Here is an 11,514-nt window from a genome sequence, read left to right as displayed (position 1 = left end):
TCCTTCCTTCCTTTCTTTCTTTCTTTCTTTCTTTCTTTCTTTCTTTCTTTCTTTCTTTCTTTCTTTCTTTCTTTCTTTCTTTCCATTGTAAACTATGTGCTGAAAAAATAAAATTTATTCTTGTTTTATTATATTAGCACAGTGAGAAGGTTTTTCTCTTTAATTAGTAGAGGTGATGATTTTTAATGGAAGGCTTATAGTTTCTTTACAATTCAAATTGCTTTTTAAAAAAGGAATTCTTGAAGAAACTCAAGTTTCTATTTATAGACACTCTCTAAAGTATATCACATTTAACATCTTTATTTTCTATTTTTTATCTTGTTTTAAATCTACATCTGTTGATTTAAGCATAAATGAAATTTTAAAAGTACATCTTAATAATTGGTTTTCTGTGGCATCCATTATATCACAGAGAGAAATCAAGAAATCTGCATGAGAAAGTCACACACATGACAATTACAGAAATGCTATTTTAAAAATCTAGTCTGGAGTCCAATACTGTAAAAACACTTTTAGAATGTTTGATTATTAATTTTTAATGGCATTAGCAGTAGCATTTTTATTTCAAGACTATACAAAGAGTAATACTAGTGGCTTTTAAAAAATCTTTTTTTTTCCCCCTGAAAATTTAGAAGTTCCTAAGTGTTGTTGTGGCTATAATTTCAGGTATTTTTGTGCCTTATCCTTATTTTCTCAGATAATCAATGGTAGAGACATCCAGTGGAGGCATGAGCAGAGGTGGTGGCCATCTGGGTATTGCGTGTATCCTTCCCTGTGGAGAGGGCTGACTTTTGCCAGATCTAGGCTGAGTCTGTAGTCTCTCATGCAAAGACATACTGATCATACAATGCACCTTATTTGTTGTGGAGACTGAACTTACATTAATAACATCAGACCCAATAATATTTGATAAATGAATATGAGTCATCAATAGTAATCAGTTTACATAAATGACTGCCATTAATATTTAATGAAAACATGTTTTAACAATTTTTCTCTTTATTGTCCCAGTATCTACAGTAATTTTCTGTATTGAAAATAAGCTACTAACTTTGTAAGGTTTGGTACATACATTGTTTCCTTGTATCTTTAAAAGGCCCCAGTGTATTTCTTGACTTTCAAAGATCTCAATCTTATCTATCTCTGCCTCAGATGGCCTTATACCACCTATCAACCCTCCTTCTACCTCCCACAAAATATGGGGCCCTGTCTACATACAAAAGTTTTGAGGAAAAGACCTCTAGCAGTGGTTCTTACCTGCTGTGACTCTGCAGAACAAACACAGGGAGTTACATCAGACAAGACAGGCCAACACAATGGGATCACAAGTACGGTGATAGATCAGGAACCTCAGAGTATCTGAAGGAGTAGATATGGCCAATAATGACAGTAGAACCCAACACTTCCCATCAGTCTATGGCCATTATGATGGGTTCAACCTAAGTCACATTTCCAATCCTGTAGGCCAGTGGTTCTCAACCTGTGGGTTGGGGCCATCGGAAAACACATATAGCATATCAGATATTTACATTACGATTCATAACAGTAGCAAAATTACAGTTATGAAATAGCAATGAAAATAATTTTATGGTTGGGGGTCACCACAACATGAGGAACTGTATTAAAGGGTCGCGGCATTAGGAAGGTTGAGAACCACTGCTGTAGGCAGTTGAGTTGGGCAATAATTTTAATAACACCACTAGAACCACCTGAAGTAAGAGAGGAGAGGTGATTCCCAGAAGGAGGGTGCTCCTAGAAGAAATAACAGGCCACTGTAGGTAGTTAATGATAGTTTCAGATTCCATGTAATAGAGTAGCAGGAAGACAGTAATGAAAATGGAAGATATGTAAAAGGCTGGTTGGTTTGTTTGTGGCACTAATTAGTGATATCTTTAATAGGCAAGGTAGAGCCCATTGGTGATTACCTCAGAGATTATGACTAGTTTTATTTGCTCTACCATTATTCTGGGTTACTATTAAGACAAATGTATTTTTGAAAATTCTGCCTAGCAGAGCGGAGTGGTTTGAGACTAAAGCCAAGGGTGTTTACTGCAATAACTAAGTCTTGAGGTAAGGAGGGTCCTTATGTTGGACATAGGGATGTTCCTCTGAGAAGTATACTCTTTGTTTTGATACTGGCTTTTAAATTGTCCTTGGTTTCTTTCATCTGAAATTATATCTTAAAAATTGATGTGAAGAGCAATGGAAATAATTTAAAACCACAAACTCTAACCTAGACTGTTTTTTAGCCTAGAAAGGATAATAGAAATATCATTCTTTCCTCAATTATTTCCTTTACAGAGAAAAGTGGAAAAAAACAGATTTTATGAAGCCAAAATTAAGTACTAAATATAAAATTCAATTTTGTCTCAATCCATTTCAGGACTGAAAATATTTTATATCAAAATAATGGCATGCATCAAATATTTTATACCAAAGTAACATTTTATATAATACAATTTGTAAGACCTAAAACAATGATGATATTTTTAAAAATTATTTAGTCATGAAATTAGAGTTGCATGGACACATACACACAAGCTTTTGAATTAAAAAAAAGGAAATTTAAGGAGGAACTGTTAAGGTAAAGCACATGCTCATTGGTTTTGTATTTGAAAGGTTTGTTTGTGTAGTGTTTGTTTTTCAGTGTTGCTGCAGGACTCAGACTAAAGTCATCCAGGAAGCTGGTTGACTGACCAGTGGGGTCATGAAGCCAGTCAGCACTTCTGTTTCCTTAGGAGGGAAACAGGGTATTGAAACTGGCAGGTATCCCATTCTCAGACAATCTGAACACCAGGGAATTTGTCTATTTAAAGAAATTGTCAGGAAGGAATAGAGTGAGCAGAGTCTCTTTCAACCAGAATTGAAGCTGTTGATGAGGATGATGTGTAGATATGGATTCAGAGCAGAAGATTATTTAAAGTCTGCGGACCCCAAAATGTATATTTGGGGTAAGGATCTAAATCTGTTTTGTTGAGTCTGAACCCAAGAGAGCTTCTCTCCTGAGCTACCCAGGAATTCAAGCTTGTCTGATACTGTTTAAATTTCATAGCATTGCCCTCTCTTGGAAGGGACAGGGCAGCAATTGGGATTCCAAAACTTGGAAACACCCAGTAGTGGGATCATGGCATTCAGAAAGGCAGGGACAGTCATGAAATGACAGGGTTTGATTTCAGTAATACAGCATGCCATTCAGAAGTATCTGAGAACAGCCATCAGGAGATATTTCTAATCTTAAAGGGGCTGGACTTCTCCCGAGAAGTTCTCATTGAGTGTGTAAATGATAAGATAATAGCTAGTTCACACCCAGAGGTGGCACTCCAAGTCACCAGGCTGTGCACATCCTGGATGTAGCTGCGTTGTCTCTGAAAAGGAACGTGGTCATTCAGTCCTCATAGTATCAAGGTAAATTACTGTGTTCGGCGTTAGCACATGGGCATGATTTAGAAACATCTATGACACAGGACAGAGCATCCGTGACATGGTACCCTCTATGAACTATAGATTTGATTAGACATCTGGGTCCACTGGGCTAATGAATCAGGAACATGACCTCAGGGTAACAATCTTCAGTTCTATTCTTACTCTAAAGCAAATCCTGAAAAGAATTATGACTGTAAATCTGTGTTCACTGAAAAGCTATTTATCATAATCAAATCACTTGTTATTAAATAAATATTGAAAGGGAAATATTAAATGTGGAAAGGTATAGATCGATAAGTACAAAATAAATGTATTTTAGAGTATGCAGTAATTTTTATCATTTATGTTTGTTTCATTTCCATTTTAATGAAAAAAATAAAACAATTTCACATTTTCTCATTAGAAAAGTATGCCCTAATAATTGGATGGAAACCCAAGAAATGGTAGATACTACATAAATTAAAAAATTAAAGACAGTCAAGTAGTGAGATAAAAATATGTTTGATTTTTTTAAAGAAGAATTTAAATTAAATTTATTTTTCTCTCTTTCAGAGAAGCATTTCAGTGCAGGATTATATGAAACAGGCATTTTTGGACTTAAATCCTGAGATATTTTAGGGCATAACATCTATATCTTTTGCAAATGCAATTTCTTTGTACTATTTTTTGCTCTATAAAGAAGGATATGGACCTGCAGCTTGATTGCAAGGATGTTAAAATCTAGCCATTTTTAAAGACTTCAATGCTTAGAAAGATTTTTTTTAAGGCTCTGGGGGAGTATGTTAAAAGTGATTATACTCTTGTCTTTGAAAATCCTCACGCTTCCTTTGTTTCATTGTCGTTGTATATACAGTAAAAAATAACTCTGGAAGCATGTATAACAATTGATTCTGAGAATAAAACTTCTGCTAGGAGAGTTGTTGGGTGTGTAGCTATAAGAGAGAGAGAGAGAGTGTATGTGTATGAGTGTGTGCGCAGCATGCTAATTTCCTTCCTGAACAGCCACCTCTAGCCTCTGAAGAGTTCATAGCAAATATTTTTATAAAGTCGGATAAACAATATGTTGGCAGATACATTTTCCATTAAACAAAACTCTGTATGTATCTTTTTAAAACCCCTGTGATACAGCCCCCTGTCTTACCCACACTTTTTTATTGCGGCAAAACACATAACATTTATTAGTTATCCATTTTTAAAAGTACAGTTCAATAGTATTAAAGCATAATCACATTGATTTGACACAGATCTCCAGATCTTTTTCGCAAAACACATAACATTTATTAGTTATCCATTTTTAAATGTACAGTTCAATAGTATTAAACATATCACATTGATTTGACACAGATCTCCAGATCTTTTTTACCTTTAAAATCTGATACTCTGTACTCATTAAACAACAACTCTCACTTTCTCTGTCCAGCCCCCTAGCAACCACAATTCTAAATTGTTTCTATGAATTTGACTAAGTAGATACCTCATATAAGTGGAATCATTCAGTATTTGTCTATTTGTTACTGATTGATTTCATCTAGCATGTCCTCAGTGTTCATCTGTGTTATATCATGTGATAGGATTTCCTTCCTTTTTAAGACATAATAATATTCCATTGTAAAGGTATGTATATACACCATTTTGTTTAACCCGTCATCCAGTGATGACATTTAGTTTCCTCCAACTCTTGGCCACTGTGACCTATGCTGCAGTGAACATAGGTGGGTAAATGATTCTTTGGGATCCTGTTTTCAGTTATTTTGGGTATGTACCTAGAAGTGGGATTTCTAGATCTTGAAGTAGTTCTATTTTTATTTTTTGGAAGAACTGTTTTCTATAGTGGTTGAAACATTTTACAATTCCACCAACAGTGCAAAAGGGTTCCCAATACTTCTTACTTTCTGAGTGTTATTTTTTTCCCAAGGTAGTCATTCTAATGGGTGTGAGGCGATGGCTTACTGCAGTTTTTATTTGCATTTCACTGATGACTAGTGATTTTGAGCATCTTTTTATGTACTTGGGCATTTGTATATCATCTTTAGAGAAACAACTATTCAAGTCCTTTGCCCATTTTTAAATTTTGTTACTGCTATTTTTATTGTTGAGTTGTGAGAGCTTTTTATATATTTGGATACTAACCCCTTATCAGATATATGGTTTACAAATATTTTCTCCCATTCTACAGGTTGTCTTTTTACTCTGTTGACTGTGTTCTTTAATGTACAAAAGTTTTTTTAGTTAGTCCCGTTTGTCTATTTATGCTTATTGCCTATGCTTTTGGTGTCTTATCCAAGAAATTGTTACTAAGTCCAATGTCATGAAATATCTATTTTTTCATCTGTGAGTTTTATAGTCTTATGCCACATAATCTTACCTAGAAGGATGAATACATAATGCGATTATTGAGAGACACTGGCAAACTGTTTCCTTGAATGGCTGTGCTAGTTTACATACCCACTGTGAGGGTGAGGGATCCAGCTTCTCTACATCGTCACCAGTATTTGGTAATATCACTAATGTAATTTATATTTTTAATCCTCACCTGAGGATATTTTTTCATTGCTTTTAGAGAATATGGAAGGGCAGGGATGGGGAGAGAAACATGGATGTGACACTACTACAGCATCATTTGTTGAAAAGACTATCCTCATTGACTTGCTTTTACACTTGTGTCACAAACAAGTTGGCTGTATTTCTGTGGAGCTAATTCTAGGTTCTTTATTCTGTACCATTAATCTAAATGTCTATTCTTCTACCAATGCCAGGAACAGAAAGTATTGAAGAGATAATTGACAAAACATACTCATTTCCTTCAAAAATAAGTGAATGGATCATTTATAAAGTTGGTTTTTGTTACTCCTAATCTTTTTCATTACATGCTAGATTATCTTGTATTTGTTTATTTTTATCTGCAAAAGTTTTGTAGAATTCATAGGTAGATGTGGGAGAGATACATCTTAAATTTAACTATGTTTTTCCAATATTATAACACTTATTATCTTTGTCATTCAAATGAGTATGAGATTATATCTTTAATTTTTTCTATACATTAGTGAGACCTTGCTTCTGTTGTTAGGTTTGAAAATGTGGCTCTCTTCTGTGTGTGTATTGATTTGTGTTGAGCAAGATTCTGGACTATCAGTTCTAATAGCTGAGTCATAGAGGGTGCTGTTTTTTACATATGTCTAACACAGTATTTACAATGTTAACTAATTATTTTCCTCCTTCTACCCTTCTGGCCCTTATTTCTTTTACTTTTCCCCCTATGTTGACTAAAACCTTCATACTGAGGTAAGATAGAAGCCTTCCTTTCTAAATTTGAAGCAGAATTTAAAGAAGTGTCATACATTCATAGGTGTTCTAAAATAAGCCATACTTTCACACCATAAACGAATTGCACACTCCTGGGTTCATTTAGCTAATATTCCTGTAGACTACCTGCATGTGTATTTATAAATGAGATTGATTTGTAACTCCCTTTTTGTAGTGATGTCCTCACTTGGTTTTGATAGCAAGTTTATGCTAATCTCCAAAATGAGTTGAGATCATTTTCATCTTAGTGCCCTAGTAATGAAGTTCAATAAGTTTTGACTAGACTGATTCAAAAGTATGTTTCCTATAACTTTGTTATATTTAGTGACTGTCTTATAGATTGACAGCAGCACATATACAAAGATAGCTTATTCACTAATAATTAGACAAAACAAGTTTCGGTACCCTATACATCAATGTTTAGACCATTTAAAATCAAAGAATGGGGAATTATTTAACATGGAAATCTATTAAAGATCAATCTTTTATCATGTATGGATTTGAAATGTAACAGCCTTAGCTTCTGATTTTCCAAACCATAAGGGGATTAATTTATGAACTACTCTCTGTGCTCCTTTTGGACAGCTTGAGTGGGTTGCTCAATGACTCATGCGTTATCACTGCACACTCCATAAACATTACTTCAGAGTTAAAAACTAGAGGACTGTTGTGTTTATAATTCCAGGTGCACAGGAGATTTGATTGTAAAAGCTGAAACAATAGGACTACCAACACTCATTTTCAGTGACTTGGAATACAGATGGGTTTTCAGTAATGATGTCTAAGACAAAAACTCAAAGAGAAAGATAAATTTGGCTACAATCAACTTTGAAATTGTCTACTGTAAAATCACCCTCCGCGTTTGACTGTGTGCTACTCAGTACATGACACTGCACTGTCATTGGTTTGACCTCTTTAGGATTTTCAGTGGTTCCAAAGATCCCCTTGGCACCTGCTGTCAACCCAGGGAAGTCATGGAAGTCCAAGTGTCTTGAGAATCCAAGTCAGTGAATCAAACTTGGTGCAATTTTCTAAACAGATTTGAAATCAGAAGATGTTTCCCATCCATTATTAATGAATTCTCACAGTCTGCTTGTGGCAGTGATCATGGTTTTTATCAAAGAAACATACATGGAGAAATTTGTTATCATTCAGAATCGCTGTTGTCTCTTTGTGTTTAGGTCATTGGAAAGGGATAGTTTATTTGTGGTTATCTGGTAATCCTAACATCACTCTTACAAATACTTATTAAGAGTTTTATGAAAACATATGATGGTAAAATGTTGTCAAATGCTAAAAAAAAACCAAAACGAAATTCTCCAATGCTCTCCCATATATATATATATTAAATACATGACTGTAGAGAACCTCTGTCTTTTATTTTTTTGAGCCTTTTTGGACTATTTACGACTGTCATAAAATCTCTTTGGTCTTAGACAAGTCACAGCCTCTCTCAACTTAGTTTACTTGCAACATAAGGATGGTCTTATCTATTGGCTGTGAGAATAACACTTTGCAAAGCATCAAGTGAAACAGAAGTTGAAATAGCATCACAACTTGCTGCTTTCAAAGGAATAGAGCACCTTTCCAAAGATGAGGTAGCACTGTCCTAACTGCATATTTCCAGATATGGCATATGATGAACCACATCTTTATGCATGCCTAGTTACTTTTACTTGCTTGAGACTTACATCATAGATATGTCAAGAGAAGAACATATAAACGCATATCTGAACCTGTATTTGTGAACCAGATTCTAGAACTTACAGTACTTTAACATTAATTTTCTGCTAATAGTAAAATTTTAACCAAGTGGTAAATATATGAGTTAGTACAATTCCATTACAGGTGTTTTGGGTGGAGTTTATAGGAAATAGCATCTGGAAAGAAAGTGAATATTTTCATTAACAGGACAGAGAACTCAGTTTGTTAATCAAAATATGAATAAGAGAAAGTATATAACAGCACCAGTTATATTCATGATTTTGAGTTGCCAAGAGCAAAATCTCCATTCCATTGCTCCAAAGTATACTTAACCATTGTTAGGTTTTTTAGAAATGAATGTTTACCAATCACTAGGAAATGTGTTTATCAATAAATTGGTGAAAAATGATCATTGTGTCATTTAACAATGATAGCATACCTATGTTCTATATAAACAATTTATACCTTACATATAGTCTATTACATTAGAGTAGCAGAGTCATCAGGATATGCAAAACCAATTTTATTAGGTTGTGCTGAAAGACTTAGAATGGCTTTCTGCCAAAATGTATCACATAAAGTTTAATCAGCATATTCAGTTAGATGAAGGATCATAATGCAGTGGTAATACTTTTAGGGCTTTGGTGTAGCTTTAAAGAAATAAGAAAACATGGATTGTTAAGTATTAAACAAAACCACACCTCTATATCTAATTCTTTTAAAAATTTTATTTTATTATCATGCAATCTTTGTTTCTTTTTATTGAATTTATTGGGATAACACTGGTTAACAAAATTACATAGGTTTCAGGTGCACAATTCCGCAACACATCATATGTATACTGTATTGTGTGTTCACCACCCTAAGTCAAGTATGTGTCCATCATCCTTTATCCCTCCTATATCCTCCTCCACCTCCTCCACACCCTCTCTGCCAGGCAATCACCGTGCCATCTTAAGTAAGATATTAACTCTAAAAAAAGAGGGGAAAAATATATTAACTCTTTGTTTTTCTTCCAGAGGAATGAATGAGTTTCTGACTTATGTGATGGTAACAGGAAATCAAATATGTTCTGTAATGCTACTATATTTGTTGCAATAATGGGTCTAGTGACTTTCCCATTTCGTTTCTTTCAGGTTGCTTTCAGCTATGTAATGTTTTCCGATCCCATGAAATGGAAATTGACCAGTGCTTGCTGGAGACCCTTCCCCTTGGCCAAAGGCAGCGGCTGGTGAAACGCATGCGCTGTGAGCAAATCAAAGCCTACTATGAAAGAGAGAAGGCTTTTCAGAAGCAGGAAGGAGTCCTGAAAAAACTGAAGCATGGCAAGAATCAGAAAGTGCATTTTAACCTTGCTGACATGATTCAGGATGCAATTATCCACCATGATGACAAAGAAGGTACAGGACATAAAAATGTTTTCTGATATGGTTTTCCTGTTGTTTGTTAGTTTGATGTTTTTTTGTGGAGAGATGAAGGGTAGAATTTCTTTTAAATAATAGGGGCTTTCTTTTAACTGAGATATTCAAGAAAAAAATGATCTCGTCTATGAACATAAACGTCCCAAGTCTAATAAACATTTCAAAAATGCAAAATTTTGGTAAAATTGTGGGATATCTTTTTAAAGAATTACCTACCTAAAAAGCAATGATTTCCTTGAAAATTGTTCATTCCAATTGTTAATGAAACTTTTAAAAATGAAATTGTTTCCTTTGAAGATGAGATTGTTCAGTAAAATGTATTATTATCTCATTCATGAATAGACATAGTCATACAGTCAGTTCCTCCCAGACGCTCAGGATATTGGAGTCTATTGGTTTATCCCTTAAAATTGACTGGCTTGTAGTATCAAATGTTATTAAGAATATTAATCCAAGTTTCAGTTGTTTTTATAAAACTATTAAGCTTCTTATCTTTCATGTGTTTTTGTTTATTAATTTTTGTGTTTTTTAGAATATAATTTCCAAAGTCCTTTTTTTTTAAATTAGTGTTTTTATTTTTGTTGTATAAATACCCTGAAGTGGGATTGCTGGTCCATATGGCAGTGCTATTTTTAATTTTTTTCAAGAGAATTGATCTTAAATATAATAATATTACATGTAATAAACATTAATATTTCAAGAGAAAAAGGATTTTAAGTATAATATTGCCAAAACTGTACTAACATAGTATGATATCAGAAAAGTTGTAGGAAATATTAAAACTCTGCAAAATAACAGGATTACTTCTATTATATTCTAAAATAATTTTTTCCTCTGGCTCTATTTTTGTTCATCAGTTTAGATTGTTCATTATATTCCACAAATGAGTGAGATCATGTGATATTTATCTTTTTCTGACTGGCTTATTTCACTTAGCATGATGTTCTCCAGTTCCATCCATGCTGTTGCAAATGATAGGAGTTCCTTCCTTTTTACAGCAGCGTAGTATTCCATTGTGTAGATGTATCACAGTTTTCTAATCCACTCATCTGCTGATGGGCACTTAGGCTATTTCCAAATTCTTTGCTGTTGTAAATTGTGCAGCTATGAACATAGGGGTGCATATATCCTTTCTGATTGGTGTTTCTGATTTCTTGGGATATATTTCTAGGAGTGGGATTATTGGGTCAAATGGGAGTTCCATTTTTAGTATTTTGAGGAAACCCCATACTGTTCTCGTTTATGTCCTCTTTCGAAAAGTATCTATTTAGGTCCTTTGCCCATTTTTGATTGGATTGTTTATCTTCCTTTTGTTAAATTGTGTGAGTTCCCTGTAAATTTGGGAGATTAAACCCTTATTGAATATAACATTGGCAAATCTGTTCTCCTTTGCAGTGGGATTTCTTATTGTTTTGTTGATAGTTTCTTTTGCTGTGCAGAAGCTTTTTATTTTAATGTAGTTCAGTTTGTTTATTTTCCCTTTAGTTTCCCTTGCTCTAGGAGCTGTACTGGTGAAGATATTTCTATGACATATGTCTGATATTTTGCTGTCTATGGATTCTTCTAAGATTTTTATGGTTTCCTGTCTTATGTTTAGTTACTTTATCCATTTGAGTTTATTTTTGTGTATGGTGTAAGTTGGTGATCTAGTTTCATTTTTTTT

General features: G+C 33.9%; 1 protein-coding gene across 1 annotated transcript in view; it reads left to right on the top strand.

Moving 5' to 3' along the window:
- Positions 1–11,514, top strand: part of MYO16 (myosin XVI) — a 449,416-nt gene that overhangs the window by 14,168 nt on the left and 423,734 nt on the right. Inside the window, exon 2 of the mRNA XM_005884469.2 lies at positions 9,567–9,830. Within this exon, the coding sequence (XP_005884531.1) occupies positions 9,567–9,830 (264 nt within the window). The remainder of the gene's footprint in view (positions 1–9,566; positions 9,831–11,514) is intronic.

The sequence above is a fragment of the Myotis brandtii genome, unplaced genomic scaffold (assembly GCF_000412655.1).
Source record: "Myotis brandtii unplaced genomic scaffold, ASM41265v1 scaffold83, whole genome shotgun sequence".
NCBI lineage: Eukaryota > Metazoa > Chordata > Mammalia > Chiroptera > Vespertilionidae > Myotis > Myotis brandtii.
The sequence above is the reverse complement of the archived record's forward strand: the minus strand, read 5'-3'. Positions and strand labels throughout refer to the sequence as shown.